At 34.3% G+C, this 26,320-nt stretch overlaps 1 protein-coding gene across 3 annotated transcripts in view; it reads left to right on the top strand.

Annotated features, from left to right (window-relative positions):
* Positions 1-20,351, top strand: part of CHD1 (chromodomain helicase DNA binding protein 1) — a 72,114-nt gene extending 51,763 nt beyond the window's left edge. For 2 of the 3 annotated variants that reach the window (XM_069590182.1, XM_069590181.1), the window contains 13 exons: positions 298-339; positions 1,014-1,144; positions 2,269-2,407; positions 2,620-2,770; positions 4,048-4,170; positions 4,961-5,089; positions 5,533-5,796; positions 6,149-6,289; positions 8,125-8,303; positions 15,655-15,751; positions 16,921-16,972; positions 17,723-17,933; positions 19,348-20,350. In XM_069590182.1, coding sequence (XP_069446283.1) covers positions 298-339; positions 1,014-1,144; positions 2,269-2,407; positions 2,620-2,770; positions 4,048-4,170; positions 4,961-5,089; positions 5,533-5,796; positions 6,149-6,289; positions 8,125-8,303; positions 15,655-15,751; positions 16,921-16,972; positions 17,723-17,933; positions 19,348-19,693 — 2,005 coding nt within the window. In that variant the 3' untranslated portion in view covers positions 19,694-20,350. Of the gene's footprint in view, positions 1-297; positions 340-1,013; positions 1,145-2,268; positions 2,408-2,619; positions 2,771-4,047; positions 4,171-4,960; positions 5,090-5,532; positions 5,797-6,148; positions 6,290-8,124; positions 8,304-15,654; positions 15,752-16,920; positions 16,973-17,722; positions 17,934-19,347 lie in introns of all 3 variants that reach the window. The other variant, XM_069590183.1, reaches the window with a different exon arrangement.
* Positions 20,352-26,320: the final 5,969 nt, after the last annotated feature.

Genomic DNA, 26,320 nt, shown 5'->3' with positions numbered 1-26,320 from the left:
CTAATAGCCTTGAACCTTTTTTGTCTTGTGAAAATAATAAAGTAATTTCTAAAATAAAATTTAGCTTCTATTGTTTTATTTATATTGGTTTCTAAATATCATCCTGGGTGTTAAAATATGTCTTATGTTTATTGATATCTAACCTTTTAACATTTTGATTCTAGCATAGCTTATTCATTTTTGTTAGTAATAGTGCCTTGAATTATTGATAATATTTACACTAACAAGTATTATTTCTGTATATCTATGTTGTAACAAATAGTGAAGCCCACATTTAAACCAATTATTTTCTGTTAGGTTTATCAAGAGTTACAAGAAATTTGGTGGCCCTCTGGAAAGGTAAGTACATTTGTCATTCTAAATAGAATTACAGAATGTGTCACTTGCTGTCAGTTTTATTTATACTATTCTTAAATTTCCTGCAACAGGTTTTTACAAAATTAGCCTGTAGAAAGCAAATTTCAAATAGATTTTTTAAAGTGTTTTAGTGCTATCCTTGATTCTTTCTAGTATCTAAAATTTTATCTACAAATGTTTTCTGTAAAATACATGGATTATAAAACATTTGCATTTTTATAATTGTACTTTTCAAATGCTTTTTCTTACCTTTTCCTTACAATCTTATAAAAATAGCAGATTCATCCATAGAGAGGCTAAGTTGTAGCCTCTGACTTCAGAGACCAGATTTATCAGTTATTCTCAATAACTGCTGTAACTACTATCTCAAGTATAGAGTAGAAGAGACTCAAATTGGTTGAATTCTATTTTTCTTCCCCAAACTCCACCTTAAAATAGGGATATTTTCTATTTTATTTTGAGAGGACCTGTATGAGGTTACAATGGAATACTTACATAACTATTTTAGATGAAAAAAATGTTTTGAACATTTACCATTATTTGTATTATCTGCTTAGTGTCTAGTAATAAAAAAATTATAGAACTTTACTTTTATGTATGTTAAATGGCTTCATTTTTTTCTGCATTTACCTGAAAATTGTATTATTTTATTACAGATTAGATGCAATTGCTCGAGATGCTGAATTAGTTGATAAGTCAGAGACAGACCTCAGACGACTAGGAGAATTGGTACATAATGGTTGCATTAAAGCTTTAAAGGACAACTCTTCAGGAACAGAACGAACAGGTGATATTAAAATGAAAGTGATTTAGAGAAAGAGAAATGGAATTGTTGAAATCTGCTTTTATTGAGCTTGGTTGATAGTATGTCTTAAGTTACCTATATATTAGTCTTAAAAGATGCTTTATAAAACAAAGTAAGGCCATTTCCGGTTAATAGAAAATGGGGAACAGAATTGTATTATTGAAGGCAATAGAAACTATCTGCCTGGTATATTTTCTTGCTGGGAGGTAACATCAGAAATCGTTAGTTCTACTATATTTTCAGTATATATGCAAAGTCACTTCAGTTGTGTCCGACTCTTTGCAACGCTGTGGACTGTAGCCCGCCAGGCTTCTCTGTCCATGGGATTCTGCAGGCAATACTGGAGTGGGTTGCCATGCCCTCCTCAGGGGATCTTCTTGACCCAGAAGTCAAACTGATGTCTCTTATGTCTCCTGCATTGGCAGGTGGATTCTTTACTGTATTTTTACTATAGTATAGATGAGATATTATAAGTATACACATGTGATATTGGTTTTAACATAGTTACTTCATTATACTTTGTAATTCATCTTTGTAAATAAAAATAATTAGATAAGATTCAATAATTAGATGTACTGAAAAAAAATCATACTGGAACTCTTATTTAGAATGACTGACATATTAATCCCAGGTGGTACAGTGGTAAAGAACCCGCCTGCCAATGCAGGAGACTGAGGAGGTGCAGGTTAGATTCCTGGGTCAGAAAGATCCCCTGGAAGAGGAAGTGGCAACCTACTCCAGTGTTCTTGCCTGAAAAATCTCATGCACAAAGGAGCCTGGCAGGCTACAGTCCATGGGGGCTACAGTCCAAGAGTTGGGCATGACTGATCAACTGAGCACAGCACAGTACATGTGTTTGCTGTAGTACATGAAATGCTTTTTGTGAATCCTCTTGTGCTATATTATAATCACTAGTATGTAGTGAAACGACTTGGAGGGAAATTTAAGGTTTGCCAGCAAGCCTCTCCCCTTAATGCAAATAAGTAATACTTAAAAATATAGGTAAATAAATACTACTACTTTTTTATATAAGTAATAACATACGTTGCTTTGTATTTTGTAGAATTATATGTTTTATACTTTTTAATATTCTTTTCCAAATATAGGTGGTAGACTTGGAAAAGTAAAGGGCCCAACATTCCGAATATCAGGTGTACAGGTGAATGCCAAGCTGGTTATCTCCCATGAAGAAGAATTAATACCGCTGCACAAATCCATTCCTTCAGATCCAGAAGAAAGAAAGCAGTGAGTTATTTTTTTCTGTTGTAAAATACTTGTTACTCAATAATTTGGACATGAATGTATGTTAGAAGTGGTTTTTATTCTATGGCCAGTTTGAATGAAATGTTTTTAAAAATAAAGCACAGTATTTTGAAGTTCTAATGATCAAACATGGTTTTCAAAATTTTTAATGAGGCAATTATAAACTTGACAGTGTTTGTTAACTTTAATGATAGGTATATCATCCCATGCCACACGAAGGCAGCTCATTTTGATATAGACTGGGGCAAAGAAGATGATTCCAATTTGTTAATTGGTATCTACGAATATGGATATGGAAGCTGGGAAATGATTAAAATGGATCCGGACCTCAGTCTGACACACAAGGTACTGCAGTACTTGATTCTGTTGACCATTCTTGTTAAGTTGAATTTTTGCTTTTAAATTATGTTAGAAATAAAGTCAACTCAGGGTCCGGAAAGTTAGCTTTGTGATTTTGGCTTCTTTGGAATCTGGTTTTCATGAAAGGATTAAATTTAAATGATGTCTAGATTCTGCTTTACCTCTGAAATTTCTTTTCTGTTATCTTCACAGTATCAGGTTAAAAAGTAAGCCTCTCATTTAATCATTAGCCATCTATATTAATCAAGAGCAGAAAAGGATTGTTTTGTGAGTGTGTGTGTGTGTGTATTTAAATACCAGTGTTTAGGATTTTTGGTGATTTGATGCTACCACACTTGTTATGGGCTTCCCTGGTAGCTCAGCTAGTAAAGAATCCAACCGGAGGAGGCTCCAGTTCAATTCTTCAGTTGGGAAGTTCCCCTAGAAGAGATAGTCTACAAACTCCAATATTCTTGGGCTTCCTTGGTGGCTCAGATGGTAAAGAATCTGCCTGCAATACGGGAGGCCCGGGTTCAATCCCTGGGTTGGGAAGATCCCTGGAGGAGGGCATGGTAACCCACTCCAGTATTCTCGCCTGGAGAATCCCCATGGACAGAGGAGCCTGGTGGGCTACAGTCCATGGGGTCACAAAGAGTCAAACACGACTCAGCACAGCACAGCACACACTCGTTAGAATCCTTTCTTTGCCTGGAGACACTGAAGGCTTGCCCAATTCTTATAGTTTATCTTTTTATATTTTACTTCTTCATGGACAAGTGGGAACCTTCAGCTATTTGTCATTTGCTACTTTGAAGCAAAATTAGTTTATATTTTCATTGTAGAAGGTTTCTCACAGTGCCTGCTTTGGATCCTCTTCTAGATGGACAATACTTTATATTCTAGGGGTTTTTGTATACTTCATAGTTAAATACACTGTTTAGAAGGAAGGAAATCTAAATACTATGATTTTAATGACACTGACTGCTAACATACCAATATGTATTTGAAAGAAATTTCTAACCTCATACTGTGTAGTCTCTTTATGAATAGAGGGATAGTTTTCTTGTGTATTTGGAATTCATTTCCAGAGAAAGAAATCTTTGTGGCATAGGTATAAAAAACGTATTTTGCATTCAATTTTGTTTATTCTTTTAAGATTTGTAACTTGCCAGGACATTATACGTGGTTTTTTTGTTTGTTTGTTTTGAGAAGGCATTTTTAAGTGATTATTATTTCTCATGTTATTTATTAAAGACAGGATGAAAAAATTAATTGCTTTTCAGATTCTTCCAGATGATCCTGATAAAAAACCACAAGCAAAACAATTACAGACACGTGCAGACTACCTCATCAAATTACTTAGTAGAGATCTTGCAAAAAAAGAAGCTCAGAGGCTTTCTGGTGCAGTAAGTTAAAATATGATGCTTAAGAGCACTTTACTTTTTTTGGATAAGATAAACCTAGTTTACCCCATCACCCTGTGGTTAACATGGACTCATCACTGTGTTTATCTGTAGTTTAGTAGCTTTGTTTGAATATGGTGGTATTTTGCCTTAACTGATCTCAGCATTCATGTTCAAACTCTAGTAAGTCATGTCTTTCAGAAGAAGCAGCTCTTTTCCTAGTATTTAGTATGGGAGCAACTTTTGGAGTGAAATGGGGTGTTTTTTGAGAGGTCAAGCCTCCATTACTGGAGACAGGGCAGTAATTGGATTTGGAGACATTGGGCAGCTTAAGGAATAGGAAGTATTGAAGAGCACCAAGCTTATTGATTGTGCTCCACAAAAGAAGGAAAAAGGCAGTAAAAGAGAGGTGATTGGAAACTAAAGCAACCTTTGAAAGTTTACCTGTGACCACAGTGTTAATAACTACCTCTGTACTATTTAAAATAATTTCTAATGCTATCTCTGGTGGCATTGTTTCTGAAGATAATAATTTAGGATTGTGAACAGCCCTCCTACTTCTCTCTATTCTTTTTTTTTTTTTTTAAGGAATAGTTACAGTTGGTTAGCATTTAATCAGATTAATTTGCATTTGATTAAGCTATATCACTTTTGTTGATAATTTCTAAGATTGTTGTACCAACAGACTAAGGATTGGGTAGGAGTGTCTGTTCTTTTAGCTTCATAGATTTAGTATTTAAGATTTTTTAATGGAATCTGTGGGGTTGGTGAGAATAAAAATAATTATTTTTAGGGAGGTTCAAAAAGGCGAAAAGCAAGAGCTAAGAAGAATAAAGCAATGAAGTCTATAAAAGTGAAAGAGGAAATAAAGAGTGATTCTTCTCCCTTGCCCTCAGAGAAGTCTGATGAAGATGATGATAAGGTAAGAATGTGTTTTAGAAAAGCAACCTGTTATATATAGAAAAGGGCACATGGCATGTTTTCAGTGTGCTTTACATTTGAAATTTGAACTTAGGCTTAAAATTTTACTTTTAAATACTGAAGTCCTTTTTTATAGTTTGTTGTATAGTCTCATTTATAGAATAGAATTCTACCATCCAGTAGAATATCATATGTCACTAAAGGGAAAGAGCAAAGGTCCTTCCTTTTCAAACATTTGCCATTTAAAGACATTGTCTCATTTTGTTATGAATTTTGAATGGGATTGGCTTATCTTAGTTTTTCTTGCATGTATCATTACTAATGGGATTCTGGATTATTTCTCTCAGAATCCACATACATGCAATCAGTAGTCATGCAAAGAAAAGAAATTAGTCTTTGTCAAGATTTGGTTAGTAATACATTGGCCATACTTGCACTTTTCAGGATGAAATCACTTCTGTGAAACATCCAAACAAAAAAATTAAAACAGAAAGAGACAGTGAAGAAAAAACTGAGCCAGATGTTTGTATAAAGAAGGAACCAGAAGAAAAGAGGGAAGCAAAAGAAAAGGAAAATAAAAGAGAACTTAAAAGGGAGATAAAAGAAAAAGAGGATAAGAAAGATATAAAGGAAAAAGATTTTAAAGAGAAAAGAGAAAACAAAGTAAAAGAAGCTATACAGAAAGAAAAAGACATAAAAGAAGAAAAGGTATGCAAATCATAATATGAAATTTAGAAAGTGACACAATCAGCTTATTTACATTTTAGGAGAATAAACTGCCTTTTAGCCCAGTTAATCTCAATAACTGAGTTCTTTAAAAATACACATGCATATCTAGTAGAGTAGAAAACAGGTTTAAATCCTTTTTTAGATGCCTTACCGAATAAGTGACATCATAGGATAGCTTTACTTTTGGTTTTCCCAAGTGGGGAAAAGATAAAATACCTAAGAATGTTAAATGTGAATAAACTTTATAGACTACAATGAGAGTAAATTGTCTTCTGGAGATGTTAATCATTTTTGCCTTTGTTGTTGTGTTTTTGTTTTCTTCTTTCACTAGCTGAGTGAATCCAAGTCTGAAAGCAAGGAAAGACCTAAGAAATCTTCCTTGTTGGATGCTCCAGTTCACATCACTGCAAGTGGTGAACCAGTGCCCATAGCGGAAGAATCTGAAGAGCTGGATCAGAAGACATTCAGCATTGTAAGTAGTAAAGTTTCTGGTTATTGGAAAAATACCTATAACATTTGAATTTATATTCATCTTTTAAAACTTTAAATTTAGAGATGCATTTGAATTTGATAGTACTGCAGTTCATAGTACTGGGAGTTCTTACTGTTCCCTTGAACATGTCAGACAAGTTACAGGACGATTTTACTTGCTCTTCCCTTTGCTTGAAATGGCTTACTCCTTCGTTTTCTTCAAATATCTGCTCAAGCATTACCATTGTCTGAAATCTTATATAAGGTAGAAAGCTCCCTGCTGTGTCTTACTTTTTTTTTTTTATCATAGTTGTCACCATTTTAAACACTGTCTTGTTTATTTGTTGGCTCTATTCTCCTACTGGAGTACAAGCTCCATAAAAGCAGGGTCTTCATTTTATTTACTGCTCTATTTTCTGGGTCTAGAACAATGCCTAGAATATAGTATGTGTTCAACCTACAAGGGGCTTCCCAGATGGTGCAGTGGTAAAGAATCTTCCTGCCAATGCAGGAGACACAAGAGATGCAGGTTCAATCCCTGAGTTGGGAAGATCCCCTGAAGAAGGAAATGGCAACCCACTCCAGTATTCTTACCTGGATCCCAGGGACAGAGGAGCCTGGCTGGCTACAGTCTGCAGCATTGCAGAATTGGATGCAACTGAGCATGCATCCAACTGAGTCTGAACAGCAGAATATAAACTACCAAAATTGAACAAGAAATAGAAAATGTAGAAAACAAATATGAATAACATAAAAATTAGAAAACAAGTGTTTTCCCTTTTTAAAAAAGTCAGGCTTGGCTGAGTTCTAATTTTAACTAAAGAACACACAATTCCCAGTGTTTCCAGTGTTATTTAAATTATGCCTGACAAAAGATGGAAAGTTTCCCAACTGATGTGAAGAAATAGGTCAATAAAACAATAAAGTACTCAGAAACAGATTTTCACGTATAAGGTAGACACCTGATTATAAGAAAGGCCCTTCACAGCAGGGATGTGAGGATTTCTGGTTTTCAAATAAATGGTGGCATTAAGTCAACCAAATATACCGTCTGTAGTTGACCCATCCTTGCATACCCAGAAGTAACCGTACTTGCTACTCATGGATATAATTACTGTAAAATTTAAAGTTGGTTTTGCATTTATATATAATAAACTTTATCTGTAGTTTGATTTTCTAGCAATATTTTTAGTCTGGTGTTGGTATAAGGTCGATAGTTTTTATTACATCAATTGGACTTCATTGAATGGTACAGTTTTGGGTATGTTGTCCTTTTACTAGCATTCTAGTGATATGTAGGCCAAGGAAAAGATGGGCTTCTATCAAACACCCTTACATCCCTGACTGCCTGCAGTAGGATAGCAGCAAAATTCATCATTAGCTACTTTGTTTTGTCCTAAGGAATTAGAAGAACAGTGTATACTTGTAGCTAGGTTGAAGTTATAGCTTTGCCAGTTTATTATATAAAGTTTCTTTTACATTTTATTCTGTATTAGAGCCAATATAGAATATTAAGTTCTACTCTAAAATATTTTATCTTTTAACATTAAAACTGTTTAGAATGGTGTGCTACAGTGTAGAAAGTAACTGTTTTTGTAAAAAGTAAGTAAAATCCAAGGCTTTTACTTACACAAAGATTGATTTTTAAATGACAATGGAAAACCTTGCTTTTTGAATAAAGTCTGAGGGGAAAACTCTTGACATTTAAGAGCTGTGAGGTGAGGTTTAATGCTCATTTCATGTTACATTTACTCATGTAAGTATCACTGGAAGAAGTAGCTCTGTGTTGAATTCATGCTTTTAATATGTAGTTCTGGTCTTCTTTTCCTATTTAAGTGTAAAGAGAGGATGAGGCCTGTCAAAGCAGCATTGAAGCAGCTTGATAGGCCTGAGAGAGGCCTTTCGGAAAGAGAACAACTGGAACATACTAGACAGTGCTTGATAAAAATCGGAGACCATATCACAGAATGTCTGAAAGAGTATACAAATCCTGAACAAATCAAGCAGTGGAGAAAGTAAGTGACGTATTTTTGAGGACGTGTTAAATTTGTAATTGTGTAACTGTCTGTTTGTCTCTTACTTGTGTCTAGGGCTTCCCTGATAGCTCAGCTGGTAAGGAATCTGCCTGCAGTGCAGGAGACCCTGGTTCAATTCCTGGGTCAGGAAGATCTGCTAGGATAGGCTACCCACTTCAGTATTCTTGGGCTTCCCTTGTGACTCAGCTGGTTAAGAGTCCTCCTGTAATGTGGGAGGCCTGGCTTCGATCCCTGGGTCGGGAAGACACCCTAGAGAAGGGAAAGGCTGCCCACTCCAGTATTTTGGACTGGAGAATTCCAAAGAGTCAGACATGACTGAGCAGCTTCACTTCACTGTTTGTCTCTTGTATTTCAGTTTCTTTTTCACCTCCTGAAGTTTAGGTCACAGAATGTTTACAGAGTGAGGCTGGTTGTTTTCATTTTTTTCCTTTAAAATGTTTTATAAATAAGTGATTCCTTAATTATGCATAATGAAAAAACCACAGGTGGCATCTATGCCTTTAAATAAATAGTGAAAGGTGTTTCGTTAACATTCAGATTGCACTTTATTCTTAAAAATTTTCCCAATTTACCAAATTATTCTCAGTAATACCTCAAACTGTAAAGCCTTGTAAAAATAAATGTCCTCAAGCAGTGTAAAATGCAGACTGTATTTTCCCCTTCATTTTAGAACTAGCAGCAACACATTTGATCTTAAAATTGTAAACCTGAACTATGATATGATGTGATAAGTGATATTATAATGTGATAAGTGGTATTAATCACTTAATGATTACCAAATCCAGGTCACTGTTAAGCCAGACTACTAGACAGGCTAGGAAAACAATAAAATGAGCATAAACTAGTTATTGACAATTATTTATTAACCTAGTGATTTTTTTTGCTACATACAGTGCATTTGCATATCAAAAAAACATTTTCATGACACATTTCTGCAGGAGACATGATTTCACTAAATTTACAAAAAAAGAAAACTATCCTTATCCCCTTCTTAAACTCAACCAGGACTCATTTTAAAAAGAGGAGATAGGAAGTTGATCGTGATCACTAGGCTTTTGTAAACAAGTGAATCTGAGCTTACGTCTAAAAAACTGAAGCCTTGCGTGGACGTAAGAAGAGTCTAAAGTCATGTGTCTGTAATGACGTGGAGTGGTCACTGAGGTTGGATCACAAGACATGCATACTTAGTTGCAACTTGCCTAATTTTTGACTTTATGACCTTGAACAGTTACCACTATGTATGAGCCCCCCAGTATTATCACCTGTAAACTGCTAAGACTGCATATTTTTCAGTTACTGAAGAATAATGAAAGATTTTTATGAAGTGTGTGTGTGTGTTAGTCACTCAGTCATGTCTGTCTCTTGGCGACCCCATGGGCTGTGTCCTTCCAGGCTCCTCTGCCTACAGGTCTTCCCAACCCAGGTATCGAACCCAGGTCTTCTGCATTTCAGGCAGATTCTTTACCACGTGAGCTACCAGGGAAGCCCTTTTATGAGGAATGAGAGGCAGTAATTCTCAAGTACTATATTCATAGTGTCTAGTTTAATATTTTATTTATGGTTGAAGTATATATACTGGAGCTTACTTTCCTAAATACCATAGAAGAGATTATTCCATTTTTCTCAAACTCTTATCTTCTCATACAGTGACCTCTAAAGTACAGAACTACAGGATAGGAATACAGTAGGAGTTCAACTATATATACCAGGATTAAGTGAGAATATAGCCACATTCTCTGTCTTTTCATATTTGAGCCAAAGTTAAATTTTCTGTGTCATTGACTCCTGAACATACTGATATCTTGATTGTTGTTTGTCTGAGATAAAATTGGAAAATAAAAGAAATGCAGTGAGTTATCTTTGAATTTAATTAAAGGATTATATTAAAATTATTTCCTGCCTTTAGTGTAACAGGAGTTTAGTTTCTCTCTGAAAATACTTGTGTACTACATACCAGTTTTTAAACTTTCATGTAATTAGACTTTAGATTTTTGAGTTTATGAAGAAGGCAGAGTATCAATTTTACTGGCTTTTTAGATTAGAAATGAGCAGCATCTTGTTGAAATTACATGTTGACTAATAAAAGTAGTTACTTCAGATTTAGTTAGTAGGAAAGGGGGAGGAAAAAACCTCTAAAAGAAGAGAGACCAAATAGCCAAGAGACTTTTTGTGTTCGCCCTTAACTTCCAAGGCTGTATTCCTCTTTCTGCACAGCTGGGCAACTTACCTTTTATTTTTCTTCCCACTCTCATCTACTTCAGATTTAAAGGGGGAGGAAAAAACCTCTAAAAGAAGAGAGACCAAGTAGCCAAGAGACTTTTGTGTTCGACCTTAACTTCCAAGGCTTTATTCCTCTTTCTGCACAGCTGGGCAACTTACCTTTTGTTTTTCCTCCCACTCTCATCTACCTTGATTTCATATTCCTTGGTACTTATTCCTGCTGCCACTGTGTCTGATTATACCAGATTCCCTTAAATGGTAAAGGAGAACAGAAAGACCCTAACTGAGAAATCTTTCAAGAGCAAATTAGTTTTTATTCTGCTGTCTTGGAGAAAAATGGGGGGGGGGAATGTAGAAGCAAGGGAAAGAGTCCCTTGTATTAAAGGTTGAACTTCTGATCACCTGACCCTGCCCTGACTCCACCCCACAGAACACAGCTACGGTTACTGATTCTACAAAAGGAAGAACTATCAAGACCTTACCTGCAATTGTAAAGATAGAGACTTGATCCATGATTATTCTTTAAGCAAATTTTTATAATAACCATAATTTTATAACCTGCTTTATTTCTTATGGATGTTTATATACAAATATTTTGGCTTGTATATAAACATGAATAGTTGACGAGGAAATGCGACACTAGTTTTTTATTTAAAAATCACTTGTAATCTAGTGATAACTATAATAATGCATATTTGTGTTTCACTTGTACTTTCCTATGCTTTGTTCTAAGATCCCTTTAAAAATCCTCTGTTTAGGAAGTCTTAACAGTTATTAGTTCAATTTTACACAAAGAAAAAAAATGGACTCAGGTAAACCTTGAAGGGCTAGGACCTGGGGTATGGCAAAGGAGGCGTGTAGCATATGAACTTTAACAAGGCACTCACTCTTGCACTAGTTCCAGGTCTGGAGTTTTGCCCAAGATCACACAATTTAGCAGGTGATATAATTAGGATCAGAATCTAATTTCAACTAGATTGTTTTCTACAAAACCAATTTTTAAAGAGAAATTACTAACAAAAACACAGTTTACTAATTCCCTATCTCTTTACTCTTTTAACTCTAGAATGGCGATAGTTGATAAATTCATTTCAGGGCTAGTTGAATTTTCTCAGCTGCTGTGGATTTCACTTCACTTCAAGTTTGTCCCTGTGGTGGACAGGGAAGGCTGGTGTGCCGCAGTCTATGGGGTTGCAAAGAGTCAGAAACTACTGAGCGACCAAACTGAACTGAAGTTTGCTTATAAATTTTATTTCAAGGTTAATGTCATACCTATAGTGAACATTTTAACATTTTCTGATGACCATTTCCCTAACACAATATTCTTAAAAATTTAAAGACATGCTGTGGGGAGGGGGGACATAAAGACATGCTGATTCTTTTTAGCCTTTTGTTGTAATAAACAACAAAATGAAAACTAGAATGTGCACATTATCTTTAACGAATAACTCAAGTACATTATACATTAATAGAAGCCAATAACATTAGTGACAATTTTAATTTCATTTATTTTTAAATAAGACAAAACTTGCATTTTACTTTATTAAAGTGTAGTTAACGTCCACTGTTAGTTTCAGGTATACAACATCACGATTCGATAGTTTTATAGATTAGGTACCATACAGTTTCATGCTGTTGACTCTCTCGCTTGTGCTGCATGTCACCTCCCCGAGACGCATTTATTTCGTAACTGGCAGTTTGTGCTCTTAATGCCCTTCACCCGTCTCATTCACGCGCTTGCACATGTGCCCTCTGGCAGCCACCCGTTCGTCCTCTGTGAGTCTATCTCTGTTATATGTTCTCCCCAGCTGGAGTCCATCCATGTTGTCCCAAATGTCAAGGTTGTATTCCTTTTTATGTCTGCGTAATATTTCTTTGTGTGTGTGTGTGTGTGTGTGTGTGTGTGTGTGTGTGTGTATGTGTGTGTGTGCGCGCGCAAGAGAATTCTACTTCTTTGTCTAGTCATCCATCTATGGATGGACACTTAGGTTGCTTCTTTGTCTTGGCTTTTGTAAAATAATGCCATAGTGAACTTGGGGGTGCATATATCTTTCTGAATTAGTGCTTTCATTTCCTTCAAAGAAGTACAGAGGAGTGGAATTGTTGGCTCATATAGTAGTTTTATTTTTAATTTTTTGAGGAACTTACATGCTGTTTTCCATAGTGACCATACCAATTTATATTCCCAGCAACAGTGCATGAGGAGCCCATTTCCTCCACATTTTGGCCAACACTTGTTTTTCCTTTTTTACAGTAGCTGTTAGGTGTGAGGTGATATATCTCATTTTGGCTCTGATTTGCTTTTCCCTGAAGATTAGTGATATTGAGCATCTTTTCATGTACCTGTCATCCATCTATCTGTATGTCTTCTTTAGAAAAATACTCAGGTTTTTCACCCATTTTTTTCTCAGTCGCTTTTTTAAAAATTTTAATTTCAAAATAAGCTGTTTTAGTTTAATGTCAAACAATGGATAATAATAGGATTTGGCTAATTAGTATGTAAATTAGAAAAATTTTAATATATTTAATGTTGAAGTTGTTGAATGATTTGATTTCCCTAGCCGCTATCTGATATTTTTCATGACTTGATATTAGCTCTTTTTTCTTTCTTTCATTTCATTGATAATTGATTACAGAGAATAGTATTGTCTAAAGAATGTTTCAAATAAAAAAGCTAAGTAATATTGACTCTACTTAATAATATGCATGAAGTGTTTAGGGGGAGATACACTGATACCTATACTTTTTCTTTGAAATGCAAACAGAAATTAGAGCGATTGAGAGGGATGGCTATATGGAATGATATGTGATGAAGCAGGCACAGTAAAATGCTAATAAGAGAATCTAGGTGTTAAGTATATGGGTGATCATTGTAAAGTTCTTTTGTATCTTTGATGTATGAAAATTTTCATGTTGAAAAATTAACAAAATAGTTAGGCATGTGTATTATGAAAATGTTCCATTAGTTTAAATTAGCCTGCTAATATTAGTCTTGATAACTTGATAAGCCTTGTTAATATGCTACATATTTTACTTAAGTAGCCAAAATTTACAGGCTATATGAAGTATTACTAGAGAAACAAATTTTGAGAATATTACACATATATATGCACATTAAATACAGGGTTTGAATGACTGCTCTTTAAATTGCAATACATTTTATAGTTTTTGTAAAATTATAGACCCAAATATTGATGAAGAAGTGGTATCATCTTTTAGTGCAGTTAAGCAAACAGCTGTCCCAAACTAAATTTAAAAAAAGAAAAGAAAGCACTTGAGAAAGCCACATCTGACTTAACAACACTGCTAAGAATTCTTTTAGAAATCACCAGTTATCCATCTCTGTATGCACATATGCTGGGATAATTTTGTAGTTATTGCATGACACAGATTTCTGATTTCCAGAATTTATTAACGCTTAGTGATTTAGTAGTTTACAAGCAAGCAGCTCTTCACACATATCTGTGTTCAAAATCAAAAGGCTGGGAATGTTTGATCTTAGTGGAAAAAGAATTAGGAACCCTGTCTTCTGGCCTTACCTAGTCACTTAGTCTTATTACCCCATTTGTTTATTTTAAAAATTCTCTGCTACATCTGACTGTGCCTACTTGAAGGATGCTACAGGTTAGGTACTTTACACAGTTATCTCATTCAGGACTTCCTGACAGTGTGTATTTTGTAGTCCTGGGCAACTGATGCTTGGTAGTTGAGAGAAATACGTCTTGGGTATTAAGAAATCCCCAAATTAAGTGCTGTTGTTATATAATTTTATTTCTCCCATAGAAAGGAATGAGAAAAGTTATTTTCTAGCTCAGGATTTTTGCTTGTTTAGACTTTCTTACTTCTGTTACTATCACTGAGAGATGACTTTCTTTGGGGAAGTCATTATTCACACATACAGGGTTTTATTTTTTTAAAAATCACATAAGTGTGGACTTGTGCCTCAGTGGTAAAGAATCCACAGCCAGTGCAGGAGACATGAGTTCAATCCCTGATCCAGGAAGATCCAACATGCCTTGGCACAACTAAGCCCGTGCACCACAGCTGTTGAGCCCATGCTCTAGAGCCCGAGAACCGCATCTGCCAAGCCCGTGTGCCGCAACTGCTGAAGCCTGCACACCTAGGGCCCGTGGCTCTGCAACAAGAGAACCCACTGTAGTGGGAAGTCCACACGTCACAACTAAAGACTAGTCCCATTCACCGTAACTAGAGAATAGCCCACTTAGCAACGAAGACCCAGCATGGCCAAAAATAAATTAAAAAAAAAAAAAAATCACTTAAAATCTGTTGCTTGAGCTCAGTAAAGATATTGATGTTAGTCCACTAAACCTCCATCATTGGCTCTTTAGTAATTTCTTTACTCTGTTTATGTAAGCAAGATTCAAAATCTTTAACATACCTACTGGAAAGCTAGAGGGTCGAGAAAAATTGTAAATATATGAAATTATTACTATTGATGGCAGACAGACTTCAACTCACATGTCACTGATTTGTAGTGGCTCTGAAGAAGCTGTGTTGAGACTAATCCAAAGACTGCGTCTAAATTTGTGAAGGAATGCCATGGTCAATTACTAATCCTAATCCCAGCATTGGGATGGGAAGAGAGGCGTAAACATGGAATACTGTCCTGGGCTTACAGTGTCTGATCATGTTACTCTTCTGACCATTACATCACAATTATAAAATGACAGTACCTTTTAATGCATTATTCAGGACTTCTCTTTCACAAGCTTAATCCATGTTTTCTGATGATATTTTACTTGAACTACTAACATAGTTTATTCCTTTTATATCTAATCTGAACCATAATATGAATCCCTTCCTGATTTGTAAGTTTACTTCTCTTTAGTTTTAAATCTTCAAATCCGAAGACTATAAAATGAAGGAATTTGGAAGAGAAGTAAAAGTTAACACTGTCTAGGTTTTTGGGGGAATTTTACCCACTTACGAAGGTTTTTTTGTTGGTTTCTTTTTTTTTTAATGCTAGAAATAACATCCTGAGACTTTTTTCCGGAGAGGGCTAAGATGTGTGTGTTTCTGTGTATACTGAAGGGATTTCATTAAAAACTAAGTATTTTTGATCAGACTAATTTGCCTTTTATTCTTCTAGAAACCTGTGGATTTTTGTATCTAAGTTTACTGAGTTCGATGCAAGAAAATTACATAAATTATATAAGCATGCTATTAAAAAACGGCAGGAATCCCAGGTAAGTAAATGCATCATTTTTCTTTATGTAATTAAAACAGATATTCTTCCTTATACAAGAATTCAGCTAATAAATGTAAAAGGAATAAGGGAAATAGAAAATCTCTATTAGTATTAATACCACAGTAAAAATTGTTGCAGGTGAGAGCTTCCAAAGAAAGCTAAAATTAGTGGGCAAGAAAACGAGACACTAGCATAGTCTGAAAGTATCTTCTCCAAGATCTTTGTTGATTACAAAGAGAAAAATCATAGCTTTGTAGAGGAGAACTCTGCCTTAAACAAGCAGTTAAGATTAATGTCACCAGTGATAAGACATATTGACATCATGAACCCCCTGTATTGTGTAATGAAAAAGGTACATCACTTTGTGGAATTCTTGGCAAAAAGGAATCTCATGAGTCAAATCATAAGAAAATATCAAATAACCCCCAGTTGAGAAATACTCTGTAATTGTCTAGTACTCATCAAGTGTCAAGGTCTTAGAAGACAAGAAAAACTGTCTCAGATTGGAGGAAACAAAGAGGACCTGAGTCCCAGATTGAGTTCTGGAGAAAAAGAACTTTAGTGGAAAAATGTGAAATCTGAATAAAGTCTGTAGTTCAGTTAAGAGTATTGTACTAAAGTATAAATTTTTTAGGTTTGATTATTATACTATGGTTATATAAGAAACATTAAAATTAGGAGAAACTGGTGAAAAGCATATGGGAACTCTCAGTATTATTTCTGTGGCTTTTCTCTAAGTCTAAAATTATTTCAGTTCTTGTTTTTTTTTTTTTAAGTCATAAGACCCATAGTTTCTGCTTTTAAAAAATATAAGATCCCATGGATGGAGGAGTCCGGTAGACTGCGGTCCATGAGGTTGCTAAGAGTCGGACACGACTGAGAGACTTCACTTTCACTTTTCACTTTCATGCATTGGAGAAGGCAGTGGCAGCCCACTCCAGTGTTCTTGCCTGGAGAATCCCAGGGACAGGGGAGCCTGGTGGGCTGCCGTCTATGGGGTCACACAGTCCCACACGACTGAAGCGACTTAGCAGCAGCAGCAGCAGTGTTACATTTATACATTCTAATAGAGGAGAACTTCTTTTAGCATCAGAATTTTCTTTTTCATGTTTTACAATGTTGTTTGATGCCACTTAAAAGATTCTTACATATGTGTGTTTATTTTAGCAAAATAATGACCAGAACAGCAGCTTGAATACACAAGTGATTAGAAATCCAGGTAAGTCAGTCTTGTTAATTGTTTTGGAAAGTCAGTTTAAAAACTGGCTTTTTTTTTTTTCTGCTGGGAGGGTGAGGTGTTTTAGATGATACATGCCCATGTTAAATCTAGTGTCTTAATAATCCTTTTTAGCTTATTAACTTTCCATAAATCACTATTACCAGTTTCTAGAAAACATAGAATTGTTGAACATATTTTCAAAAAATTATTTGGAATATTAACAGATTAGTTAATATTAATAGACTATATTAATCTAATTAATTAAGTGATTAATTGCTCTATGCAAGAGTCATAAAAGTATAGTCTGAGAAGAAAATGGACCTTAAATTTTTCGTTGTAATTCTTCACATTTCAGATTAAAGTAAACCTATTCATAAGCCTTAGTATGACTTTTTATAAACTATTTTCTAAATGCTTTAATTGCTTGTATTTGGGAACTGGACAGTCAAGAATCCACCTGCATTACAGGAGACTCAGGTTCAGTCTCTGTGTTGGGACAATCCCCTGGAGAAGGGAATGGCTACCCACTCCAGTATTCTGGCCTGGAGAATCCCATGGATAGAGGATCCTGGTTGGCTGCAGTCCATGGGGTCTCAAAGAGTCAGATAGGAGTGAGTGACTAACACTTTGACTTTCTCACTTTTGTTGGTTGGAGCTGAAACAGGAGTTCTTATAATCTAGCAGTTAAATTATTTTGTTTACCATGTTTTTTTTAAGTCATTAACAGAAGTTGGACACTTATCTTAACAGATGTGGAAAGATTAAAAGAGAATACAAATCATGATGACAGCAGCAGGGACAGTTATTCATCTGACAGACACTTATCTCAATATCATGATCATCATAAAGACCGACATCAGGGAGATTCGTACAAGAAGAGTGACTCTAGGAAGAGACCTTATTCTTCTTTTAGTAATGGTAAAGATCATCGTGATTGGGATCACTACAAGCAAGACAGCAGGTAAACTTGACAATTTTAAAATTTTGCATATTGATGTCTTTATTTGTTGTGTTTGACTTCATTGACCAATTCAGTTTTCAGGTAATCAAAACACGTCTTATGTAAAATAAAGGTTAAATAAGAAAAAATAAATTTCTCTATAAAAGTGGGTTTCTAATTATAAATTTAAGGTCAGAGTATACAATAAAAAAATATTTAGTGTAGGGAGTTCTATAATTAGTCATGGGATTCGTTGGTTTGGAGGATATGGGCTAAAATACTTATCACAATATAGTGAGGTAAAATAAAAGATTGATGGACTGTGGCTGAGGTGTGGTGGTGAATTCTACGTTCCATTGCATTAAAAAAACCTAATTTTTGTTTGAATAAGTAATTTATGTGAAAAAACTCATTGAGGTTAAATTTAAAGCAATCTGAAGATAGTCTTGAAATCACGAAGTTTTCTCCACTTATTGTTTTTTTTAAGTCTAAGTAGTAACAACTGGAATATAATAACAGAATACATTTTACTCCTGTTGATAAGGGGATATTTTCATTTAATAAGCCAAATAAAAATACCGAGAAGAGTAAAAGATCAGAAATTAAGAAATTAATAGGTTTATTTGTATTTTAGTTGTGCTCACTGAAATTTCTTCCTAGATGCACAGCCACATTAGAAACTTAGGAAAGCACACAGTGAGAAAGAAAAGCCATATTTGTAGTGATAAATGTTTATAATTTCACAGACTTGCATAACAGTTTAGATTGCTTATAATAAGGACCTTTTGTGAACAAAAAAACATTAAATTATGTTTGATGTATTTTTGAAAAGGCAAACATCTTAGAAATTACTTTTCATTAAACTCCCATAAATTTTTAGCAGACTGCCACACACTTATGTGTGGATTAAATTTCACAATGATTTGTATATCAAATCTTCCTATATAAATAATCAGATTAAGGAAGCTTTCAATAGGCATCACCAACCAATAAAAGTTCTCATTTCATAGACTGTTTTAGAGATTTTTATTTATTTTTCCTGCTACAGACTCAAAAGGCTCTGATTTCAAGGGTATTTTAGATGGATATAGTTGTCTTAATTCTAATTAATTAATTCCAGTAAAGAGGCATTAATACAAATAATGCATGGAAGAGAAAGTAGCAACCAATCTTAAACGGCCTTGTGAAGTTAGATGCCATCTCAAGTGCTTGGTATGGTTTCACTTTAGTTTTATGAATGGAATAGTTTTTCCAGAGACATGCAGAGATAATTTTTCAGTGATTTTTAATGAACTCACTTATGAAATTTTGTGTTGAAACACTGAATTTGTATAGAATTAGAAGTATGCATTATTTTTGTTTTATTTTTAATAAAATTTATTTGGAAACATTTAATTGGCATTGCTAATTTAAAATTCCTAATTTCTCTTATTAGATATTACAATGATAGAGAGAAACACAGAAAACTGGATGATCACAGGAGTAGAGACCACAGATCAAATCTGGAAGGAAGTTTAAAAGACAGAACTCATTCTGATCATCGTTCTCATTCAGATCATCGGTTACATTCAGACCATCGATCAAGTTCTGAATATGCACACCATAAATCTTCCAGGGATTATAGGTATCACTCAGATTGGCAGATGGACCATAGAGCTTCCAGTAGTGGTCCCAGATCTCCACTAGACCAGAGGTCTCCTTATGGCTCCAGATCTCCATTTGAACACTCAATTGAACACAAAAGTACACCTGAGCATACCTGGAGTAGTCGGAAAACATAACGAAAACTGATACTGTCTTTCTGGACTTTTCTTTTAGCCATATATCATAAACCAACACAGTAATTGCCTTACATGACTTGAAAGATATAAACAGATCTTCTGTCAGTAGCAGTATTGTTACTTCTTTCCAGGATGCAAGGTCTATTATCCCAACAGAAGAGAAAATATTTTTATATTTAAGGATTATGCTGCACTGTACTACAAATATTGTAGTACTATTTTTTTTCTTTTTTAAAGAAATGGAAAATGTTTACTATTACAGGGACCTCAACACTGCCCTTCCATGTAGGCTGGATAAAACTGTTTTTAAGTCAGTGATTTTAGACTGACGTCCATTTAAATTATGTTTGTATATGAACTTTACTCTTACCTGTGATCATGTTTCAGGAAGGAATGAAAGAGAGTTCTTTTCTTAATAAAGAAAACACACTCAAGGACTTTATTCACTTTCCAAAGCTACTTGTTTACATTGTACACTGCGACCACCTTGCCGCTTTTCATCACAAGCTTGAATATTTAAATTCTGTACCTATATCTGTAAAATAGCCAGGAATTTCCTGTTTGTGATCTATTATTATGCCTTTTTACACACACACACACAATGGCTGTAAATTATTGTAAATGAATTAAATGAGCTTTCCTTACTTCCTTCCCCTTCTCAGGCTTTTTTTGACTGTTCCTTTCCCTACCAACTCAGGCCTTCTTATTGTTTAAATATATATATATATATATATATATATATCAGTGTAATAACACTTTTTAATGATTTGTCTTGATGGAATCATTGTTTAGAATGTAAAAAAATGGGGAAAGGGGCCACTTAATTCCATTATAGTCCTTTTTATATTGACTATTTTATTAGATACATGTTATTTCTTTCCTTTTCCCTTTTTTAGTCAGTATTGTGTAACAGAATGGTGAGATGATCTGTAAAATCTAAACTGCATGCTCTGGAAACATTTTTTTCAGATGCATTTGGTTTAAAAGGGTAGGTCTGTGAACACTTCCAGGATCCAAAAGGCCAAAAGTTATTGTAAATCCATTTGTTTTCCTTTTCATGTGGGCAATAATGTCAAACGTGCTATGCAGCCAGGTAACATTTTAGATAAACTTGATTGACTTTTAATAAAAACTGTTAAAATGCACACTGATTGTATATAAAAACCTTATATATGACAAATTAAATTTAAGAAAAAGGATATGTGGGCTCCTGTAATTTTCTGCTGCATTCTTATTCCCTCAAGCACCTAACTTTTTTTTTTTTTTAATAGTAACATTTAGTTTCCAGAAAAGAGTATTTTGGTAAGCAGTTGAACATTGTTAATTTGTGGCACTACAATTAAATCTATTTTGAAGAATATATGAAGTAAAATTTAGATAATAGAAATCTTTGCTGGACTCTTGATTTTCTGCAGATATTATTTTAGAATGCCTTATATTTATTTACAGATTTTTTTTTATTTTGTTATATTCAGTGGGAATTTTTTAATCTTGTGGCATACACTCTTGGATGTGTGCTGTGATATAACACATTTGAACCTTAACTTTGACAAATATAAGTATATTGATATATTCCTATAATATTCTTAATGTGTCTATAGATTAGCTATGGGAGTGATGTACAGATATTTGTCTATAGATATATTTTTAATATTTTCCTTTTATCCAGTTAGGTCTAAAATTTACACTATGTGTACTAAACAGAGCTTCTATATCCCCCCAACCCTTTTTTAACAGCAGTGGTTTCTGTTTAGATAGTTATCTTGAATGTCATTTCCTGGTATGTCAGATAACTTGTGGAATAACTCAATTTTTATAAAAGTGATAAAACAATTTAATGCTGGTATACATTTTTGTAAGAGTTATTTTTTCCACTATTAGTATAAATGATTACTTTATTCCACAATATATCATTTAATAAAAAATTTGTAATGCTTATTAAGATCATAATACAGCTAACAGATCAGGGTTGACGTTTTCCATTCATCACTTTGTAGCTGGGACATTCGCATTATATCCTATTGTGAAAATTTAATAACTCAGTACTACATTTTTGAGACAAATGGAATGGACTCTTAACTTTCTTAACAGTGCTATGTTTAGTTGAGTATTTCAGGCAACTAATCAGCTGAGTTGAATGAAAAATCTATAACTGTATGTAACATTTATTAGTTGATGGCAAATATGTTCATTTTTTGTAAGAGTCAGCAGTTATGTAGAAAAGGAACAAGCCATACATTTTTAAAGACAAAATGGAGAAAAACATCAGTACATAGGTATGACAGGAGACATTCTCTATAAAAATATGCCTAATTTTTGTCTTTTTACATGCTCATTCTGATTTGCCATTTTTATCCATTTGTGTTTAATTTTTTAAGAATGAGGTTATGCATAGTACTGTACTAATTAATCCTCCACCTTAAAAATATACAATAAATGATTCTTATTAAAAGCAATGGTCTGTTTGCGTATAAAGAAAATATTCTTTGTTTAGAGTATGTTAGAAAATAATTTTCAGGCTGGAAAGCTGTGAAAAACGAGTGAGAATGATTCGTTTGTTAATTTCAGAGTGAGTGGGTTAATAAAATGAGAACCTTTGAAGTTGCATAAAATGTAGACTACACATGTAATTTCTCTTGAGCTCTGCCTTTGAGGTTAACTAATGGAAGGTTTGTGTAGATTATATGTTGGTTTACCCAGATTTCATTTCCTTGAGCTTTATCCAGAATATACACAAGAGGTAGGTGGCATAATACTATGCACCACGTACTGTTTCCGACTAGAAAATGATCATTGGACTATCAATAACTTTGAGCGTTTTTAAGGTGGGATTTGAAAAAAAAAAAACTAATCCTAAAAAGGGTTTTTTTCCCTAGACTTTCCCAGCCTCATCTGAAACAGTATGAATTGGTAAATGGGACGGTACTGTTATAAGTTTCTGAACTGATATATTTAAGCATATTAACATAGATACTTCTATTAAACAGATTATTTACATTCAAGGCTCAATTTAAAAATGCAAACTATTACATATTATTGTGGCACTTTATGCAAGCCTGATGGATGGGACACATTTAAAAGGAAGCAGCTAGGTAGTAGTTCACCAACTAAATATCTGGAGAAAATGGCAAAGCTTCTGTGTTAAAATTCTTAAGACATTTACTTTTAGACATATTTAAAGTTCAATTAAAATTCTATTTTATCCTGGAAAAGACTCTATGTTGATAGTGATTTTGCAGGATGCTTTATGCTAATTTTTTACTTATTTTAGCACCTATCTAATAGGGGCAGTGGCACCCCACTCCAGTACTCTTGCCTGGAGAATCCCATGGACGGAGGAGCCTAGTGAGCTGCAGTCCATGGGGTCGCTAAGAGTCGGACACGACTGAGCGACTTCACTTTCACTTTCATGCATTGGAGAAGGAAATGGCAACCCACTCCAGTGTTCTTGCCCGGAGAATCCCAAGGATGAGGGAGCTTGGTGGGCTGCCGTCTATGGAGTCGCACAGTGTTGGACACGACTGAAGCGACTTAGCAGCAATAGGTTGATTTTATTACAGATAATCTTTGGATTCCTTATAAAGAAAGACCTAGATTTAGGAAATAGTACTTATGTTAAATAATGAAAGATGAGATTACTTGGTAAAGTAGAATTTAAAAAATAGTTTTCAGATTGTTTTCAAGTCCCTATACAAGGTCTCCAGGGGGGCTTCATGTGCCAGATTTTCTATTGTTAAAGACCATTAGCCACCCTGTCCTTCAGTTAAAAATATTTACCCAACCTTTGCTTGAAATGGGATTGGTAAGTCAAACTCCCAAATGAATGAAATGTTTAATTTTAATTTCATGTTCTCTACATTTGAGTTTTGACCTAAATATTAAATTGAAGAGGTATAAACAGTCTCAAGGAATTCCCTAGCTTATAATGATTCTATTAAATGATCATTGCCTGCATTGATGACATACATATTAACACTTCACATGCAGAAATGTGCATTGCCTTGTGATTTCCAGTCTGTAGAATGAGCTGTGGAGTTGAACTTTGCCTCTGGTGGTGTAGTTTCACTGCTAAGTCTAGGTGTGGTTTTCTTTAAATTTATTTGCTCAGGTCTTGCCTCTGCCCAGTTAGTTTTACTTTCTGGAATTCCTATGGTATTCTAGCCTGTGACTTTTGAACTTCGGTTCCCTGTCTCAACAGCTTTACTGTTTTTCCTTCTCTTTCCATTTTTGTGCTAAGTATCTTCAACTTAACCACTCCCCATAAAGTCATTTCCACTTAGATATCTAATGTGTGTGTGCTCAGTCATATCCAACTTTTTGCGACCTTATGAACTGAAACCTACCAGGTGCCCCTGTCGATGGAATTTTCCAGGCAAGAATGCTAGAGTGGATTGCCATTTCCCCTTCAAGAGGATGTTCCCAACTCTAGGATAGAACCCGTGTCTCCTGCATTGGCAGGCGAATTCCAAAGATATCTAATAGATACCTAATTTTAAAATAGTAAAACTTGATTCAATTCTATACCAATGACAGCTAAAAAAACTTCCAAATGTTCTATAATTTTTGATGACTATACTCAGCATTCACAGTTCTCTAATCTGTGACACTTTCCCTCTAGCTACTTCTGTTTGTTTTGCCTCACTCACGTTTCTCCCATTGTTTTTCCGAATACACCCAAGAATAATCTTGGGTCTTTGGATCAAGAGTGTTTTCATCCCTCCCCAATTTGCAAGAAACATATTCCCTCACCTAATTGAAGTCTCAGCTTAAGTATCATCTCAGGTCTCAATATAAGTTCCTTGCCCTTATTTTTACATTCCTTATCTTGCTTTCTCTTCTAATGCTGAACTATTATTTGACTTTTTTTTTTTTTTGGTTATTGGCTGTCCCTTCACTAAAATGTAGTTTTACTTTATTTTGTTCACTGCTGTATCCACAGCACCTGAAACAGTGCCTCACATATCAGTTCTACTTTTTCTTCATTATTTTGATGTCTCCCAGAAATGCTGTTCCATAAATGCCAGCCTTATCAAACTTTTCTTTCTTGCCACTGTTACCCAATAGGTTAGTATTAATGGAAACTTGTGTGTTACCAGCATCTCTCTTACTAGTCTGTTTACTATGTTTCAGTTTTTAAGTCTAATAAAAAGCATCTGAGACACTTGAGAAATATAGAAACAACTAAGTCTCATTTTCTATGAATTAAAAGTTGGTAGTGAAGGGCCCAAGTAATATTTATAGGGATTTTAATATTTATTTTATTGATGTGAATAACAGGTTAATCCCACTGTTACAAATAAATATGCATATGCTTACAAATAAATGAAAAATTGGTTTCTGTAGCTTATGGCTCCTTAGGTAATCTAATGATACTTTGTGAAGAAATGTTTAGAGATGTGGTATGTAATAGGAAATTATAAGACATTTTAATGTATATTTCTGAAAGGAAATGTGTTTACATGGCATGCCATTATCTTTTCCTACTGACAAGTAAAGAACAACTTGTAAAGACACTATAATGCAAGAGAAATAGGTTGCATTCGCAGTATTTTTAAAGTGAAATACAAAAATCCCCTTTTTATTACTGTGTAACATTTCTTGGATGTACTACAGTTTGTTTCTATCCATTCACCAACTGGGTTTTCAGTCTTTGGGTTATTATGAATTACGGTGCTATAAACATTTCATGTAAGGGTTTCTGGTAGACATATTCTTTTCTTTCTTTGGTAAATACCATGGAGTGGGATTGCTCAGTGGTATGGTAAAACATATGTTTTACTTTATAAAAAACTGCCGAATCATTTTTCAAAGTGGATATACCGTTGTATATTCCCACCAGATGAGAGTTCTTATTACTCTATTCATGTTAGTATTTTGTAGTGTAGGTTTTTTTTGTTTGTTTTTCATTTTAGCCATTTTGACAAGTGTGCAGTGATAATTTGCATTTCCCTAATGATGAGTGGTAACAGCTTTTAGTGTCTTTATTTGCCATCCTTATCTCTTCGGTAAAGTATCTGTTCATGTTTTTGTTCCAATTTTATAAAACAACTGTTGATACAAGTCATCTATAGAATAAGTTGCAAAGGTTTTCTCCAGGTGTATGACTTGTGTTTTCATTTCTTAATGATCTCTTTTGAAATGCAGACTTTAAAAAAAATTCTCATAAAGTCCAGTTTATCCACTTTTTTTTCTTTTATGGTTCATTAATTGTGTATAGAAATCTTTGCCTAACTAGAGGTCACAAAGATTTTTCTATGTTTTCTTCTAGGAGGATTATACTTTTAAGTCTATGATTCATTTCAAGTTGATTTTTATATGTATTATGAGTATGGATCAAAATTGTGTGTAGGGGTAAGTTTTCTCACTCTTTGTTTTTGGAATATGTATATCCCATTTTTCTAATACCACCTGTTAAAAAGACTGCCCTCTACATGTGGATCTGTTTCTGGGTTCCCTATACTGGTCTATTAGTTCATATATCTATGCTAACACCATACTACCTTGATGACTTTATAGCAAATCATGAAATCAAGTAGTATGAACTTTAAATTTTGTTCTGTTTCAAAATCATTTTGACATTCTAAATTCCTTTGCTTTTTTATGTATATTTTAGGATTAACTTGTCAA

Source organism: Ovis canadensis, chromosome 5, assembly GCF_042477335.2.
Source record: "Ovis canadensis isolate MfBH-ARS-UI-01 breed Bighorn chromosome 5, ARS-UI_OviCan_v2, whole genome shotgun sequence".
Taxonomy (NCBI): Eukaryota; Metazoa; Chordata; class Mammalia; order Artiodactyla; family Bovidae; genus Ovis; species Ovis canadensis.
The sequence above is the reverse complement of the archived record's forward strand: the minus strand, read 5'-3'. Positions and strand labels throughout refer to the sequence as shown.